General features: G+C 45.0%; 1 protein-coding gene across 6 annotated transcripts in view; it reads right to left on the bottom strand.

Annotated features, from left to right (window-relative positions):
* LSM14A (LSM14A mRNA processing body assembly factor) overlaps positions 1 to 15,548 on the bottom strand; it is a 32,643-nt gene extending 17,095 nt beyond the window's left edge. For all 6 annotated transcript variants that reach the window (XM_084812227.1, XM_084812231.1, XM_084812230.1 and 3 more), the window contains exons 1-3: positions 15,198 to 15,548; positions 3,976 to 4,139; positions 466 to 598 (exon numbers count right to left, since the gene is read on the bottom strand). In XM_084812227.1, coding sequence (XP_084668353.1) covers positions 466 to 598; positions 3,976 to 4,139; positions 15,198 to 15,318 — 418 coding nt within the window. In that variant the 5' untranslated portion in view covers positions 15,319 to 15,548. The remainder of the gene's footprint in view (positions 1 to 465; positions 599 to 3,975; positions 4,140 to 15,197) is intronic.
* Between the last annotated feature and the right edge of the window lie 3,798 nt (positions 15,549 to 19,346).

The following is a 19,346-nucleotide window of genomic DNA, read 5'->3' as shown; positions in this document are numbered from 1 at the left end:
AAATCTGTTCCAGTACAGCTCCCGGAGGTGACCCCCATATTCTCATTATAAAAGAAGGCAGATTTCAAGCATCCTAAAGAGCTGTCAGAATGTCTGATCATGTCCAAAAGCAGACCAGCCAAACCCAAAACATTTAGCAAAAATGATGTCTAATATAGAACTGAAAAGATACTCCATCAGGAATGTGTCCTGCACAACCTCCATTCAAAGAAAATAGGAGTTGTATATACTATCCACCATAATGGGGCTTGCAAAGGAGAAACTATTGGGGGTGGAGGGTGTTGTCTACTGAACTTGGCCTTCTCACGTACACTCTTTCATAGGATCACTTTGCCTAAATGGATCTCACAGAATATGTGAACCAATAATGTATTTTAACCTATGGGATGGGAACAGTATGCATCTGCAATTGTTTCTTAACTTTTAGTGGTTTGTCAAGAAAAAAAGTTTAAAATGCAAACATACCAACGCCAACAGCACCAAACTGCTGGCCCACTAATGGACTTGGACTAAACTGACTGTAGGCTGGCATTCTGCCAAAGGGACCATAGGAGCCCACAGACTGGAATGAAGAAGTAGAAGATGATCCTAGAGAGGACTAAAGAAAACCACATTCATGAAAGACTCAATCAAGGCAGAAAAAACACCAATATCATGAAAAACACAAAATCATTATTTTGCAACTATAATGCAACTATACTAGAGGTTAACAATAAAAACGTAGGCGATTCTGAAAATTCTTGTTATCTGGGTTGCATTAGAGCAGCGGCTTCAGAAACCAATTGTGCACGTGCATAAAAGCATCACATTTACAGCATATATAGATTAATACATAATTAGCATTTTCAAATATTGGGGAATGCAAAATTGCAAGTGTGTGCATATGCACAACCAACTGAAATAATTTTTCGGATCATGGTGATTTATACATGAAACAAGATATGACAGTTCATAAAATCATTAAATATGATTTTAACAATCATGAAATCAAAATTTTTGGCCATTTTTTATGTAAGTATGTACATTTGCAGAAACAGTTGATATATCTATGTCTACTGCATATAATACTGTGCATGTTCATAGAAATCAAGTAGAAGTTTGGACATTTGTTAAAAAGTGATATTAGTTTTTCAGCGTAACGAATGGTCATGCTGAAAAGACTGCTTGTGGTTATAGAACTTAATTGCTTGGCAGTTCTTTCATAAATGCCCAGAGCACTGCATGGAAAGGGAGCCTTTTTGCACTTGCAAAGCTTCTCACATCCTTTTGTGCAGCCACAAGAGAGCAGTTCATAGCAAGTCTGGGAAGCTTCAGGGAGTGTAGTCTGGAGATGCTCTTTTATTATTTGCTGATTTATTTAAAATATTGATGTACTTCCCTTCAGCAGAGCCAAATCTATATGAATCTAGCTACAGCTTGTTAGAAAAAGGGCAGGCCTTGGAAGCAGCGTCTAAGCACAGAAGTGACCACCCTGGTAGACTGCCTTCTTTACGTGCTGCTCAAGAGCAGCTCACATTGGTCGAATCCTTTTCATGGGGTTCCTCTTTACAAACCGCTTCTTTCGGGACTTGCCTGTATCAGTACAGGTGCTTGTCTGGTCACAGTCCAGTATGATAAACCTCTCAGTGGCATGCATATTTTTTCTTTTAATCTTACATCGGCCACGCGCCTATCCGCACAGACCCTTAGAAGCACATGTGGTTTCGAAGGCCCAAGGTGAGAGAGAAGATACATCCTGAGCAGCCAGGTAATAAAAACTTCCCCGATCCAAAGTCAGTTCATCAGCTGGAAGTGTCTTTGCCACCATTACAGACAACACCACAACATCACTGGGTCAACAGTATGAGTGTCTTGTGTCAACCATGTCCTCTAGCATGTACTATATGCATTAACACATGGATTTCTGCCTCTTCATGGCTGCACAGGGAGAGTGAGTGGTGGTATACTAAGAATGTGCTCCCCTTCCGTGACAAGTTCCAAGCCTGCCTCAAATGACTGGCAAATGTCTTTGAGAGGAAGCTAATTACACATGATGCTGACACAGATGAGCCTTTGACATTAAAGGCAACTGGAGACACATCAATATAGTAGTAGTGTGGTACGTTGCCAACTGTCTTTGAGCCTGTGTCACTTTCAACACTACAGATCAGTACCTTCGCCAACAAAAGCAGGATGCTGCAGGAATATATTAGTTCCACAAAATGAAAGTTTGGTTGTGGTCACATTTCACAGCCCATTAGACGAATGAACAGATCCATATGATAAACTTTTGCAATACACTGTTTCCTATTTGTGTGGCGAGATGAACAGTTGTACGATATGCTGAGGCCAACATGCATCAACATGTCTACGTTTTTTACGGGCTTGTGCATGCAATACCAATTCAATCCTGAGCAGTCTTACATCTCACTGAGGGCATGTCCTGGTGTATGAGTGTTTGACACTGGTGAATTTCAGTAACTGGGCTATGGCAAGTGCAGCTGCCCCTGCAGGTTTACAACTTTGGTCTTTGATGCTGGGGCCGTCTAGCACCATGTCAGAGCAAGCCAACTCTCCTCTCTAGATCAGAGACCTCTCACAGAAAGGGCTTCTAGGAAATGTAGTCTCAGCCCTCCAGTGTCCCGTTACAATACCCACAGCAACAAACCCATACCTGTAGCTAGAGGGACACCCTCCGTAGGCATAACTGGTAGATCTGGATAACCAAACTGAGTAAACAAAGCAGCACAGAGCTGGAGACCAGAATGCCTTCCTCAGGCAGGCATATAACCACAGAGATACATGGTGGATAGATTCAGGCAGGGGCCATGGAGGGCCCTTGAATAGAGGCAGGGTGGGTAAAACTATGCCTCCTGCCCCCTGTAGTTCAATTTACAATTCCAGTTACAATTATGCCTCCTGAATTACCCCCTGTAATTCAAGTGCTGAGTTTAGAACAATGTTTAATGTCTGGATGATTTTTTCAGTATCATCAGCTTTCTAACCAAAACGGACAGAAATATTGCTGTGCATGCACACAGAGGCTTAATTTCATTTGTACCGATAGCTTAAAAATGATCAGTTGGAGTTAAGTCTTTGCACAAAATGTTGTGCTTTTATAACAAAGTGCACACAACTGTTGTGAGAAGTGGGAGTATGCCACCACTCGACATTAGAAAGTGAGAACTGCAACGGACTCTAGTAGGTACAAGAAAAGGGTTTTTTTTTACCTGCTACATGCTTCACCCTCTGGCTAACATAGCCATTTCAAAATTCTGAAGCACATGAATCATTCAATGTATAGTACCTTTCTGAAAACTCTATCAGAACCTAATCTGTTAAAAGTCTGGGATAAATATAGAAGGCCCAGGTTGTCAGCACTTATACTGGTGTGCTACCATAAAGAAACTGTAGATAGAAAATAGCTGTAAGTTCTGCTTTTTTGGATAAGACAATCTTAATAAAACTAAAAAAGGGACCCATGCAAGATCATGTTCTAAGCCTGGGCGAAATCTAAAACATAATTTCACTGAAAACTGCATCAACATTATCAGGATTTATATGAGCTCAGATATAACTACAAATGGTAAGCTTGCACTGGGGAACTGAGGACAAGAGGACTCTAAACAGAATTATTGCTACAGCCATCACTTATATTACCTCGGCTCTTTAAGATTCTGTTAATATAAAAGGACAAAGATATAGGTGAAAATAAAGTTAACCTGGCCCTGAACCAGAAGCACCCCCCTCAACTACATGGATCTGATTAAAAGAGCATAGGATATAATGGCAATGGACTAGTTCATGAACATTTTGTTATTAATAAGGCAACTCTGAAAAATCTTTTGAAGACACAATGAACTTTGCCTGTATCTGAATTCTATAAAAGAAGATGAGAACATCTAACGGTGTACTTTCAAATATGTACATACACACAAACATTGGCCACATTACGTATCTAGACATAGCTAAAGCCAGGTCTGCTAGAGGACGTACCTGAACAATAGCTGGATCCTGGGGCAGAGAACACTGCGGTTTAGGTGGTTCACAAACTGTTAAATCCTTAATATCACTGCCACGGAATATAATGTATTCAAATACTTCATCTCGAGGTGGTATAGGCCTATCGGTTGGTCTATCTTCTGTGCCAAAGGAACGAACTGCAGAAGAAAACACACACTGCATCACATACCGTCCAGTATTTTTGTACAATAGTTATGTGCAGACAATTTAGAAATGGACCCAAAGCTTACTGATGCACAACTAACCACAGGACAACATGCCTTAATCATTAGGTCCACAAAACTGAGACTTTCAAAAGAGCACACCTTTAAAAAACAGAAGCAAATATAGTTATAGCAATTTGAGCCACTTTTAGCAAGTAACTTTTCTTATTTATTTCAACATTTGTACACCATTTTTCAGGGATAACCTTTCTAAGATCCTTCTAATGTGGCTCACATCATCCCCAAACAAAAAATCCTATAAAAGTCATTCTAAAAATCACAGTCCATACCAAAACATTAAAACAATAAAGAGCACCTGTTAATTATAAACATTTAAAAACACAGCATTAGAACAGCAACAGTTGAAAACAATCTGGAACACTTCCAATATTAGTCAAAAGCATCTTGAAATAGGGGCTTCAAGGCTCATTTAAAAACGTAGTTGCTGCAACACATATTTTCACAAATGTAGATGTCTGCAGGCTCCCTGCCTGATCACCGGAAGGCAATTCTTACTTCCCACAAGCTAGCATGCCAATGGCTATTTTTAACCTGCACTTAAATAATAAAACAGAGAATGAGTAGCAGCTGACATGGGAGGGCAGGTGTGAGGTAGAGATGTGATGACCGGGGGGGGGGGGGGGACTAGTGTCCCCCCCTTGGAACTTTTTTATTTTTTTCTGAAAAATTAAACAATTTCAGATTATAAAATCTTTTATTTTAGAAGACAAAATGTTTAAGACAAGGTGTTCATATACTGCAACCCAGCCTTTACTCCCCCCAAATGATTTCTAAAAACTATGCAATAGGAAGGCTACAGATGTACAATTTCTGGAAATTTAGAAGCCATGGGGAAACTTTTTTTTAATCCACTCTGTAAGACTTCCAGCATAGTTCTTTCTTCCATTCCTTATTAAAGTTATTGATCTAATGTATCTTTCATTAATTGATAGACATTTAGGGATGCTTCAAGTCTTGCTCAGTTTTCCAATATGTGACTATAGACACTATCATAATATGTGAAGAAAATGTGTATTCTTGACAGTTTGGGTTGTGTTCTATATAGTCCTGGTTTTGGGGGCTTGTTCTGGTTAGGTGCTGTAGTAGTCAATGAATGTAGTTCATTCCACGTGTGAAAGGAACACTGTAGGTTATTCTACCACTACCACTGCATGCGATGCAACATGTGGGTTATCCCACCTATGCTTCTTTTAAAAAGCAAGACAAAAACACTTTGAGACTTGGGTCTATAGAACTCACTACCACAATTTGCAGTTATTTGCATACAAAAAATTTCAGTTTGCATCAAAAAATCTTTTGATGCTCTAGGGCAGCCTTCCCTAAACCAGTGCCCCACAGATGTTTTGGACTTCAACTCCCATCAGCCCCAGTCAGCATGGCCAATGGTCATGAATGCTGGGTGCTGTAATCCAAAACATCTGGAGGGCAGCAGGTTGGAGAAGGCTGCTACTGTGACCCAATTTAGCATGTATTTTACTTGTATTTAATAAACAAAGCTAAAAAATTACCCCATGTTATCCCCCCCTCCTTATTCTTTCCGGCGTCAGGTTAAGGCCTTTTTATTTTCCCAGCATTTTTAGCATTCCAGTTTTTTTAGCTCTGCTGTCTTAAATCTGCTATTGTGTTTTAAATGTCTGCACTGCTGCTAGGTTTTACACTGCTTGTATTTGTACTCTGTAGTTGTAATCTATTATATTTTATATCCTATTTTCTGTTGAATTTTTGTGGCTTTAATGTTGTGAACCGCCCAGACAGCTTTGACTATTGAGCGGTATAAAAACAAAACAAACAAACAAAACATTTGACCTGAAATATTTGAGGAAAAAAGTTAAAGTATACTTAGGGCGCAATCCTATGTGGATACCCAGCAGCCTCCAAACTCTTTACCTCTGCGCTCCAGCTGCCCTGCATTTTTGCTAGATGGGCGATTTTACCAGTCTAGCAGTGGCACCTCAGAGGGGGAGGGAACGATGCTGGGGCAGCCACAGGATAGGTTGCAGCACAGCCGCCCCGGTCTCCTCCCCTCCCTGCCTCTGGGAACATCCCCTTTTTCCTGTTTCCATGCTCCATTTTCCAAGCATGGAGATGTAGCCGGCACAATTCTCTGTGCTGGCTCTGAGGGGCAGGGAGCATGGTTTCATAGAATTTTATTTATTTATTGCATTTATATCCCGCCTTTTTTCCTGTTGCAAGGAACCCAAGGCGGCTTACATGATCCTCCTCCTCTCCATTTTATCCTCACAACACCCCTGTGAGGTAGGTTGGGCTGAGAGTCTGTGACTGGCCCAAAGTCACCCAGTGAACTTCCATGGCTGAGTAGGGACTAGCATACAATAGTAGGGTTGGAAGGGGCCTGTAAGACCATCGAGTCCAACCCCCTGCTCAATGCTGGCTCTGAAGTCAAAGCCCTGTCTCCAACCTCGGAGCCAGGAAACCAAGCTATCCCATGCTCCCCCCCCGGATGCTGTCTGGGGGCGGCGGCACAGGATTGCTTCCTTAATGTGATTTAAATGTTATAATTTTTATTGGAATACTTGCAAAATGTAAGAGAAATCAATGCTATTTACATTGTAGAAATTTAAGAAAAAACAAAGGTACTGAAAACAGCTGTCACATTAAAGAAGCCAAAGAACTAAGCATAATACGCTGACAACTCTCTTCCACTAAGGTTGTTGAAGCACCTTCAGTTTCACTGACTGGGTTTGCACGAGTAGGGAAGGAAAATAAGCCACTGTAGCTTATTTTCCCACCACGTGGGTGTCAGTCACACACTGTGGAATTACCATAATTATCCTTGCCAGGCGTGGTTTGTCATGTCATCTGAACCTGGTGAGGGTGGGGGGTGGGTGGGTTTACAAACCACCCTGGAACCCATGGCTTGTTCTAGGGTTGTGGGGTGGTTTGTAATTTGCCCCTGTCCCCCACCAGGTTTGGACAACACAATAAATCACACCTGGCAAGGGTAACTATGGTAATTCCACAGTGTGTGACTGGCACGTGAGAGGCAGGAAAATAAGCTACGGTGGCATATTTTCCTTCTCCGAACATGTGAACCTGTCTATTGTCATTACTTATGAGTCTCATTTTACACTGTGACATATATTTCAATGACATACATGTATTTTCTCACATATATGCTAAGAACAATCACATAAACATTAACTACAACTCTGAAACTGCCAAGCTTGCCTGATATATTTACTATTGGTATTCATTTGTTATTAATAAACTTAGGAAACTGAGAATTTTCCATGGAAAAAATAAAGCCCTGGAAAATTTTGTCTCTAACCACCACTAAGGACAATCTTTCAAAATGAACAAAAATTAAGATGCTGATTAATGGGAATTATTTACAAAAGAGAATGAAGTGTCACTCTTCAAACAATAAGTTGAGATTGCTGAAAGGTTCTTAAATTAAATATGCTTGGTTACCATTCCTTATAGGTAAGAAAATCTTCCCCGGCTGTGGCTATTATGTGCCCAAAGATCGCATAGACACTCAGTGCACACAATGTGGGACTGGTCAGAAACGTTTACATTCTTTAAGAATTTTAGCAAAGATATTTGTTATCTTGCTATTTTAGCTGCAGTGTTGTGTTCATTATTCACATAATTTTAATACTCCACTGAATTTTCTGCCAACAAGTTATTCTACTCAAAATATAAAACTCTGGCTGACAAGTAGTAATTTTAAGATCAGCATCACAAAATACTGTATGGTCATGAGTGCATATTCAAGTGGAAGACTGATTTCTTGAAAATGCTGGAAGCTGAATATACGGTTCCATGTTGCCCATGCCACAATGCTGATACAACCAAGTGGGGCACATACTAAGCCAGAGATTTCACAACTGGCCTTGAACAAAGTTAGCATGAATGATTATGTGGCGATTTTATATTTCCAGCATCATTTAGCCTCTATCAAATGTGAAACATTTTTGCACCGTGGAAGTAAGGAGCAAAACAAAACGAATACAGCACTTCACATAATTTAATTCATGAAAGATCAAATCACAGGTTTTGCCAGACTGTCTAGTTGGGCAGCAGGATGCTTTCCCCTTTTGAGTTCACTAGACATGGTACTGAGCAGGAGCCAGGGTAAGCGTAAGGACTACATTCATTCTGCTGTACCCCCAGACCCTCCACCAACATTCCCCATCTGCAGGATAGAGGGCCTTAGGTTCCTGGAGGAACTGGACTGGGATGAAGAGAGGGTGCATGGAGGAGCATTTCCTGTCCTTTCCTGATATCAGTCAAAGCGGCAGCGAGCACCCTCACTTTAAGAAAAAAAAAACAACCCAGAGAGCTTTGGCTATTTGGTGGTATAGAAACATAATAAATAGAGGTTAAAGGCGCAGTCCTATGGGCTGTGCTCCCAACAGACAGAGGGCTCCTAGTTCAGGCTCTCTGCCTATCCTATGCCCTACCAGCAAGTGACAGACAAGGTGAGAGGAGGATGCAGGCGATTTCACCCCCATTTAAAATACAGATGCAGCCAGATGGGCAGCTGAGCTGGTTCAGCTGACTTATCTTTCAGTGAATAGAGAGGGGATTGGAGAGGCCATTGGATACTGCACATCCAAGCTTCCTCTCCTCTCCCTGCACACCAGCACTCCCCCTTTTCTCCTTCTCAGACTTTCTGCTGTGGTTGGGAGGGGATGGAAGATCCACAATGTTTGTAGCTCTGCTTACCGGCACTGAGGAGGTCCACAACATCCTATGATGCCCCAGATGCTATCTAAGGGGCAAATCGCTCTCTGCTATTTACTCATATAGCAAAAACATGGAAATTGCCATGTAAAAAAACACACACATTCTACAATCCTGCACAAGTGTGGGAACACTAAAACTCAGGACGCTAAGGATGCAGTGGCCACCCAGCCACACGTTCACCTTCTGCTTTATCTATATGCTTTCATTTGGGTCAGGGAGAATGGATAAATTGGTAGTGACAGGCTGTATGGGTAGGGCAAAGTTGGCTAGAGGATGAAGTGGGAGACATAACACTGGGGACAGACAAGTGCATGTATCGTCATGACACACAAGTCAGGTGGTGGCCCTATTTAAAATGAATTAATTAAATCTTTGGAATCTATAAAAAGCAAGTCTGCAAATGTGATATTCAGATTTGAAAAGTAATTATTCAAGCTTGTTTTACTTTCGGGTCAAATGTGCGCAAGTTTGGAAATGATGTATTTCTGCCATTTCTCAACAGATCTGATTGAAATTTGGTCAGGGATGGATTTTAAATTTCAGACAGCTTGGATAAATCTTCTAGATCTTATAAACATTTAGAACATGCAAGCTTTCTAATGCTGAAATGAAATTTGACTTATCCAGCTTAACTCTTCAGGCATGCTCATGCCTGTATAATGAAAAAGGTAAGCTGCCCATCTACACAGTGGCATTTTAAAAATATTTGACCACAGGTCAGTTGACAATATCTTACCAGTCAAGTGACCAGCATGCCAACCTATAATATAGAAATTTTGTTGTGAGAGAAATAGAGCATTAAGGTAGCTTATACATATACAAAGCAAAATCATAAAAAGTGGGAAACGCAACAAAGTGAAGAGAGGCATATATACGTACACAGGAGAATAGGAGAAGTGTAAAACTCATTAACACTTGCTTTGCAAGCAGATGCTTTGCATGCAGAAGGCTCCAGGTCAAGCTCCTGGTATCTCCAGTTAAGACCATCTTGGGCAGTAGTCTCTCTCCATCCCTGAGGCACTGGAGAGCTGTAGCCAGTTGGGACTAGACATACTGAGCTAGATGAATCAATAGTCTGGCTCAGGTTTGGCAGGTTTGGATGTGCAGTTGGGGTAGGCAATATGAAACACCACTTAGACAAAAAGGGACAACAGCAATCATAAGAGAAAGCAAGGAGACCATTAACAGAAAAGTATTCTGTGAGGAGAAAATGTTAGAATTCAGCCATCAAACTTAAGTCTCAATGAATGCATTGGGAGTTACTCTTGAGTAACCATGCAAAGCTTTGCAGGTTTCATCTCAATTACGCAGAGGCAGGGTTGCAATAATGCAAACAAAACAAGGACTGAAGCATGGCCATGTTTAAAGAGAATGAAGTGAACAGGAGAACAGTAAATGGGAGATGTAGTATGCAATGATGACAATCAGGATTTCCTGTTTTTGTGCCTGGTAAGCAGTAGTGAGATACAGAGGAAAAAGGATGGACAACAAAGAAAAGCAACAAAGAAAAATTTGGGAGACCAAGTAATATTCACACATAATAATTTTTGCAGGGCTCATCGTTTGAACTTTCTGATGCGAAAATACCCATGCTGCCCAATTCTATACATATTTACAATATCTATATTCAGTGAGACTTAGTCCTAGTTAAGTGTGTGCAGGATTGAAGCTTTAGAGAGCAATCCAATGGCCGCTGGACAGTGTCAGGACAGCCATAGGATTTTTTGGTTTCTGGGAAGCGCATTCCATGCCCTCTCATAGGTTGTGCACTTCTTCCCCGTCTCTGCATTCTCAAATGCAGCGCAGAGCGGGCGGAAAAGGGGAGTTCCCAGGGTAAGGAGGGGAGGAGACCGCGGAATCATTGTTATGACGCTTCCTATGTGTCGTGTGGCCTGCCCCCCTCCTGCTCCAAAATCCCTAGCTAGACAGCCAAAATCAGCTGTCCAGCTGCAAATGCAGGGTGGCCGGAGCGTGGAGGAAAAGATCCCCTCTGCACTCCACCCACCCTGCACTGGATAGCTGGCAGCCTCCAAGTCTGGGGGCGGCTTACTATCCCGATAGGATTGCACCCTTAACTGTTGATGGACAGACTATCTACTGTTTTTGAATTAAGCTTCTGTTCTATGAATCTAATAACCCTTAAGCTAATAAACATGCCTCACATTTTCTGTTTCTGCAAAAATGTATTTAAAAGATTAAAGTGAACAAGGGGGATAAATACATCTATGAACATTTATCCGGAGTCAGACCACTTGCCATCCAGCCCAGTACTATTTACTGTCCATAGCAGCCCTCCCCAACCTGGTGCTCTCCAGATGTGTTGGACTATGTTCCCCAGCTCGCAAGTTTCTGGTGGACACCAGGTTTGGGAAAACTGCACCATGGCCTCAAGGAGAGGTCTCTGTCAGTACTGTCTGCCTGAGATCCCTGCTGTAGCTAGATATGGGTGGGATTGAATCTGGGACCTCACGCAAAGCATGACCTCCATCACTGCACTGTGGTCCCTACAGTTTGTTCACACACTTTAGATAAATTTAGACCAATTTGAGAAGTTTGGGAACAAACAAAAGGTAGCCTCTGTCTTCACTTTAGAAATAAAAAATATATTTTTAAAAAAGAATAAGGCAAAGTTAAAATACCAAGAAACACCTTCTGTGGAAATGAAAAAAGGCACAGGCAGCTCTCTTATACCTAGTCTGATGAGAAAGTCGCTCATATTCACTTAAAACTTGATGCCACTTGATGTCTTCATCAAGTGGCATCAAGTTAAAACTTGATGTCGAGGAGAAAGTCGCTCATATTCGCTTAAAACTTGATGCCACAGTTATTGCAGAGCCTGGGGAGGTGTCCAGTGTTCCGCCTGGTTGTGTTTCCTGGGATCGGTTTCAATAGTTGCAATCTGATGATGTGGACAAGATGCTTGAAATCAGTCCGTCCCACAACATGTAAGCTTGACCCTTGCCCATCTTGGCTAATATGATCTAGATCAATCTAGGTGGATTGATTAGGTCCAATCTGTCAGGGGGTGGTGCCCGCTGCCTTGAACTAGGCTGTAGTGCACCCTCTCCTGAAGAGGACTTCCCTGGCACCAGAGGAATGTGAGAACTATTGCCCCATCACAAATATTCCCTTTTTGGGCAAGGTGCTTGAGCACGTGGAGGCTGGGCAGCTTCAGGCGTTCTTGGAGGAAACTGATTATCTGGACCCATTTCAGTCTGGTTTCAGACCAGTGTACGGCACTGAAATGGCCTTGGTTGCTCTGACTGACGACCTACTCTGGGTGAAAGACAGGGGGAGTGCTACCCTGTTGATTCTCCCGGATCTCTCAGAGGCTTTTGACACCATTGATCATGGTATCTTACTGGATCGGCTCTGCAAGGTGGGAGTTGGGGGCACTGTGTTACAGTGGTTCTGTTCCAAGCTGCAGGGCTGATTCCAGAGAGTGGTACTGGGGGATTCCTGTTCTACCCCATGGCTATTAAGCTGTGTTCACAGGGTTCTATTCTACCCCCATGCTGTTCAACATCTATATGAAGCTGTTGGGTGAGGTCATTACGAATTCTGGGATGGGGTGTCACCAGTACACTGATGATGCTCAGCTCTACTTCTCCTTGTTGTCGGAGTCAACTGAGGCAGTGAAGGTGCTGGACCAGTGCCTGGAGGCTGTAATGGGCTGGATGAGGGCCAATAAACTGAAGCTAAATCCTGATAAGACAGAAGGTCTGTGGACTAGTGGTTCCCAAGTCTGGGGATTGGGTAAGTGACCAGTCTTGGATAGGATTGCACGCCACCTGAAGGAGCACGTGTGTAGCTTGGGAGTACTCCTAGGTCCATTCTTGTCACTGGAGCCTCAGGTAGACTTTGTGGCCCGGAGTACTTGGGGCCAGCTACAGCCTTTCCTGAACAGAGATAACCTAGCCACAGTAGTACATGCGCTGGTAACTTCCCGATTAGACTCCTGCAATGCACTTAACGTGGGGTTGCCCTTCAAGACAACTCAGAAGTCGCGGCTAGTGCGAAATGAAGCAGCTTGACGGTTCACCAGAACATCTTGTAAAGATCATATAACACCAGTTTTAAAGGAATTGCACCAGCTGCCAATACACTCAAGGTATTCAAGGTTTTGATGATGACATTTAAAGCCCTAAGTGGCTTGGAACCTCAATATTTGAGGGAGCGCCTCTCCCTATGTATGTCTGGCCAAGGATTGAGATCAGTTGGAGCGGGTCTCCTCTGCATCCCACCTGTGCAAGACATACACTGTGGTGGGATGTGGGAGAGGGCCTTCTCTGCTGTGGCACCCCGGTTGTAGAATATCCTCCCCTTGGAGGCCTGGTTGGCACAGACATTGGTTTCATTTCGGCGCCAAGTTAACACATCACTTTTTACCAAAGCCTTTGAGGGCTAAATGCATTCCCTAAAGTTGCACACTGTTTTAACTGTTTTATTGTTTTAGATTTTAATTGGTATTAGCTTCTTTAATGGTTTAATATACTTTTAGCTGTTTAAATTATTTATTGTTTTATACTGTTTAAACTGATATGTACGCTGCCCTGAGATCTTAATGATATAGGATGGGATACAAATCTTTAAATAAAAAAAACTAAAAACAATATTGTTTAATATAGATCAAATTGGGAGGAGGGAAGAGCAGAACAAAAGAGTCCCCCCCCAGCATATTATGAAAAAAGTGTACCAAAACCTAATTAGTGAGAACCTTAGGCAAGAAAACAATAAAACATGCATGGATTATATTGATTTCAACAGGCAAAATGGATGAGATGCAAGGAATGCTATTAAAATGGATTCAAGGAAGACATGAAATAAACTGCACTCATAATGGAGAAAAGAAACAAAGTCAAGGGTGTTTACTACAGAGCATAAGTAATGAGCAATGTACAAGTGCAATCTACAACCTTTCAAATATTTCAAAGGCTAGCAGGAGCAACTAGTAACTTCAAAGAACAAGAAGTAGTGTTTTGTGTGAATCTAAGTACACTTTTAGAATTTTTCCCCCCAATCTGAAAGAGTCTGAATGAAATCAAGCTAAGAGAGTTCTTACTAAAATGAAGAGCATAATAAAAGCAAAGAATGTATATAACATGCAAATGTAATTATGTTCTCCCTCCAGTACTATGTAACAAATGTAACCTCACATAAAAGATTCTGTACAGACAGAGTAACTATTTGTACAGCACTATTCAATCCAAACCCAGCAATTTTAAAAGACCAAAAGAAGAAGTGGTGAACAGGAACAAGAGTAAGGAATAAAACACAAATCACGAATGCATTTTAAGGCTCTGAAACTTGTATATAATGCAAAGTGCTGTTGCCTCACACAAAATCAGGCCCAGGATCAACAGCGATCAAGAATCCCTGTGCCTCGCTTCCTCTTGGCTAGCAGTGAGGAGAGTTCCTACATCAGAAAGGATTTGTTCCCCCTGGTTTTGCCGGACTCCGCAAAGCCACTGGGAGCCCGTCTCCTGATTCCCCACCCCCACTTCTCTCCGGAAGGGTTTTAACGTTCTCACCTGAAGGCCAGCTTCACAAGAGGGTGTTTTTGACGGAAGAAGGGCCGAGCGGAACTTGCATTCCACAACGGATAAGAATCCCGCGCACGGACCCCAGGCACGTCAGGCCCGGTGCACACATACCGCGGAGCCAGGTGGCGAGAGGGGTGAGGCGGCGGAACGGCCTGCACTGCTCCGGGGGGCGGCTGCAGCCTTCGCGCCCCAACTCCTTCATTCTATTGTCCCGCCTTTCCAGCCAGGGCCTCGCCGCGGCTGACAAGAGATCGCAACGGGTGGGGGCGACGCAACCCCCCCCCCCGCGAGCCCGTGGCCCAGGGGCAGGCAGCGCGGGGCCTTCCAGACGTTTCCGGGCTACGACTCCCGTCCGCCACAGCCGGCAGGCAGAGGCTACGGGGGCCGTAGTCCTGCCGGGAGGGCCTCAGCGTCTGCTCGTTTAACGCAGCATCTTTAAAGGGCTCCACGGGCGGCTCCCCCGAGCCCCCTGCGCGCCTCCAGCGCGGGCGGGCGCGGTCTCCTCCCCACGCCCCGCCGTGCCTGCCTCGCAGGGCTCGCGCGCGCGCGCCTTTCCACCTGAGGGTACACCCCCGCGCAGCCCGAGGGGCGGCTGGCACAGCCCCGCCTCGCCGTGAGGGTGCCTGCTGTCGCGGTGGAGGGGCGCGCCGCCGCCCGCCGATCCCCTTCCCCGCGGGACCGCCCGCCCGCCCGCCCGCCCGCCCGCCTGCCTCACCCTTGGCGAGCGCCACGGTGGAGTTCTCGGTGTCGATGGTGTAGAGGATGCCCTCATAGCGGATCTCGGCCTTGGAGATGAGGCTGATCTTGCTGCCGATGTACGGCGTCCCGCCGCTCATGGCGCCGGCGAGGCGAGAGCCGCCGCCTCCCCCTCCCGCGGAGGCCCGGTTCGCCGCGAGGCCTCTTCGCGGCCGCCTCTCGCCTGGGGCTGCGGGCGCGGCCTCCCCCGCGCCGCCGCCGCTTCCCCTCGCGCCGCCGCCTCGCACCACAGGCCTGGCTCGCTACCCCCGCCCCGACGCTCCCAACATGGCCGCCGCCGCCCGCTTCGCCGTTCGCTCGCCACGAAATGGATGCCGGGAAGAAGAGCCCCAACTCTCGCGAGAACGGGGCCTCGGCGGCCGCTCCGCTCCCCGCCGGCGCTCGCCTCCCCCCTCTTCGAAATGAATGCCGGGAACTAGAGGCCCAGATCTCGCGAGAACTGGGAAGGAGAGCGCGGAGGGGGAGGGGGAGGGGTTTACTCGCGAGTCAGCCCCGTTCGGCTGGGTGTCCTAATGGGAGGAAGGGGGTGAATGCGCGCAGGCGCCCTGGCCGCCTCCCCCAGCTTGGTGCCCTCCAGATGTTTGGGGGCACAACTGGCAGGATTCCTGGCCCTGGTGGCTGGGGCAGATGGGAGATGAAGCCCGCACATCTGGAGGGCGCCGGGCTGAGCGCCAGCACCTAGCGCGGCCCCCAATTTAGGAGCAGCGTGACTGCCCAGTTACCTGGGAGGAGGCTGCTCTCTTGGTCCCGAATTCTACCACAGATCCTCATCCAGAGATGCAACGCAGCTTCTCTAGCTCAGCCTTCACCAACCCGGCTGTGGACGACGGGAGTTGCCGCTTACCACATCTGGAGGGCACCAGGTTGGGAAAGGCTTAGCTAGCTGTTCATCAGACATGCAAAACTGCTTGAGTGAAGTGGGCAGCTATCCAAGAAAAGGACAGAAGCGTCCAGTCTCTTACTTGATTAGTTTTCTCATTCTCCCACTTCTCCGTGCCAGCCTTTCCCAGGCTGTTCCCCTCCAGATGTGCTTGCATTTGAAGGGGATATTTACGCTGTCATACATGATGCCTGTTAAAAAAGGTGAGGGGACTTGTCTAGCCTGGGTGGCAAAGATTTTTTGAGAATGGTCAATATTCCATGTTTGACTTTTTTAAAAAAAATTTGCCATTAAGGCAAGGTTTCCTGGGAACCGACCTCGGAGTCCGCTCCAAGGTTGGTTCATGGAGAACCAACCTTCCCCCCCTTCCGTGCTGCTTTGCCCCATGCTCCGCTCTCGGAAGAGGAGTGCGGAGCGGCCAAAACGGGATGTTCTGGGGGGCATTCCGGGGTGGGGAAGGCAGAAATGCGGGTACGACACATCCTATGTGTCATCTAGCAGCCTCCTCCCCCGCTCTGCCTTCCCACAGCTAGACAGCCAAAATCGTCTGTCTAGCCGCAAATGCAGGGCAGGAGAAGCGCGGAGGGAATGATCCCCTCTGTGCTTCTGCCCTGCATTGGACAGGCGGTTGCCTCCGAGTCTGGAGGCGGCCGCCTATCTGAATAGGATTGCGCCCTAAGATGTGGCCATACAAATTTAGTCAAGAATTTCAGTGAGCCTTACCTTTTCCATTTAGGTTGTGTAAGAACATGTCCAGTCTTGGGTGATATGCAAACTTACATTCATACAACTTACAACTGCAATATGAAGCTGGAAGCCAGGAATGCCCAATTTTGCATCTTTAGTGTATTTGGACATCAAATGTAACTGGGGAGCTCTGTGGCCTTCAAACTTTGCTTGTGGGCTTCCTGGAGGTATCTGTAGGAAGCAGAATGCTGGACTAAATGGATCCTTTATCTGATCCAACAGCGGTTTGTGTCCAGTTGTAAATATGTAAGCAAGTCTGAAATTCAACTGAGTTACCAGCCAGTAAACATGCTCAGAATCAGGCTGTTAAAATCCACATTCAACAAATCTAGAGTCAACAAATCTTATGCACGTTGTGAAGAAAGTGAAAAAGGAGATATTTTTCTCCCTCACAGTATTAGAACGTGGGTTCATCCCATGAAACTGGTGGGAAAGTCAGGGCAGATAACTATATACGCTCTGGAGTACTTCCTTTTAACTATGGAGTTCACTACCACAGGATGTAGTGACAGCCCCCAATGTGGATGGCTTTAAAAGGGGATCTGACAAATTCATGGAGGAGGAGGAGGCTGTCAATGGCTACTAGTCCTGATGGCTATATGCTACCTCCAGTATCAGAGGCAGTACACCTACGCACATCACTTGCTGGGAGTGGGAGGGTGCTGTTGCGCTTGTGTCCTGCTTGTGGGTTTCCTGTTGACAGCTGGTTGGCCACTGTGTGAACAGAATGCTGGACTGGATGGACCTTGGCTTGATCCAGCATGGCTCTTAAGTTCTTATGCTTACATGGGAGGAATCAGCATTGCAGCTGGTGGGGAGATGCAAAAGCAAACAGACACAGGATTGTGCTGTAAGTCTTGTAAATGGCTACTCAGATAACAAGAATAATTTTGTTTAGGCACCATACTTAAAAAAAAAAAAAAAGGAGACCACATTAAACTTGGCTTGCATAACGAAACTCACTATCTGATATATTTCAGCACTTGTGTGTTGAAATTTCCTTATTTCATAAATGCTTAACTGGTTTGTGGTCAGATGACAACTGAAGCCAATTAAACAAAGCTGTTAATGTTGCCACCAAACACTGTGTAATAGCATAAGCGTTCCTTTCCATGTTAGGAGGAAGCAAGCCTGTACTTCAAACTGGCTTATCAGTACTATGGCAAGGGCTATAGTTTTTCAGCACCCAGTACAGAAAGCATGTAAAGTAACTGGAGTTGAGTGATAGTGCTGTTGCAAAAGAAAGATACTCGTTATTTACTGAGGCCCTTCTAATACTTCCTGGGAGTTAAGGGTGCTCAGTTTTTTTACCTGTATTTTTTAGCAACCTAGTACCTTATGTAGGTTATGGTCAAAATCCATTCACAATAAATAATACTCAAATAAGTGTAGATGGTCCTGTATATCCAAGCAGCAGCAGCAGCAGAATCATAGAATAGTAGGATTGGAAGGGTCCTATAAGACCATGGAGTCCAACCCCCTGCTCAGTGCAGGAGTCCAAGTCCAGCCTCATCTTGAACGCCTCCAGTATGGGAGAGCCCACCACCGCCCTAGGGAATGGGTTCCATTGTCGTATTCAGGGGCGTTGCTAGGGTCTTAAAAGTTCCGGGGCACAGGCCCATAACACAAACTTGCGCTTACACACACACACACACACACACATATGAGTCTAAGTGCACATCTAATATATATATATGTGTGTGTGTGTGTGTGTGGTGTGTGCATGCAGCGTGCTTGCATGTGTGTATAGATTACATACATACGTACATAAGAAGTGTGCACTGACCCCACCACCCCACTTAAACTCAGACCCCAATTCAGCATTTTGGAAAGCATCCCACTTCTGCTCTGGCCAAGGTGTAGTCGGACCACTCCAGCTCAGCACCAAACCTGAGTCAAGGTTTGGAAAAATGAATCTTTATGCTTCCTGTTGACTACCAGGGGAAATTAGAAAAAAAAAAATGTTAGATTTTTCTCTTGGTCAGAAATGGATAATTTCAGGCACAGTAGTCCCCTAGAAGGAGATTACACCTGCCCAATGTCAGAAAAATAGGTGCAGGGTTTATATTTTCTTTTAAAGGGAACTGCCAATAACGTTTTTTGTTCCTTGGAAGAATTGGATAAAAATCTCAGGATTCATTGCCCATCAGAGAAGATCGTGTCTGCCAGATTTCAGAATGATAGCCAGAAGGGTTTTTGTGCAAGGATGGCCTTGACATTTTGAGGTCTCCAAAGGAGGACATACTTACCTCCCTACGTTCCTTGTGCACCATTGTTCTGAAAATTACAGACAGCCTAGAGGTGTCCCTAAGTAAGAAACCAGCAAAGTTTCAGAAGTATAGGTGCAGCAGTTCATGTGGAAGGGGAATTCTCCAGTTTGGGGGAGGGAGTGATTTGCTTTCCCTTCCATTCACCCCTTCCTCAATAGTTTTTGGGTAAATTTGTATGAAAATGCACAGGTCATTAGAGGTGTCCCCCAGG

This window comes from Heloderma suspectum, chromosome 8 (genome assembly GCF_057233095.1).
Source record: "Heloderma suspectum isolate Gila_16-S chromosome 8, 16-S_ref, whole genome shotgun sequence".
Classification (NCBI taxonomy): domain Eukaryota; kingdom Metazoa; phylum Chordata; class Lepidosauria; order Squamata; family Helodermatidae; genus Heloderma; species Heloderma suspectum.
Note: the sequence above shows the minus strand (reverse complement) of the source record. Positions and strands in the feature narration are given on the sequence as shown.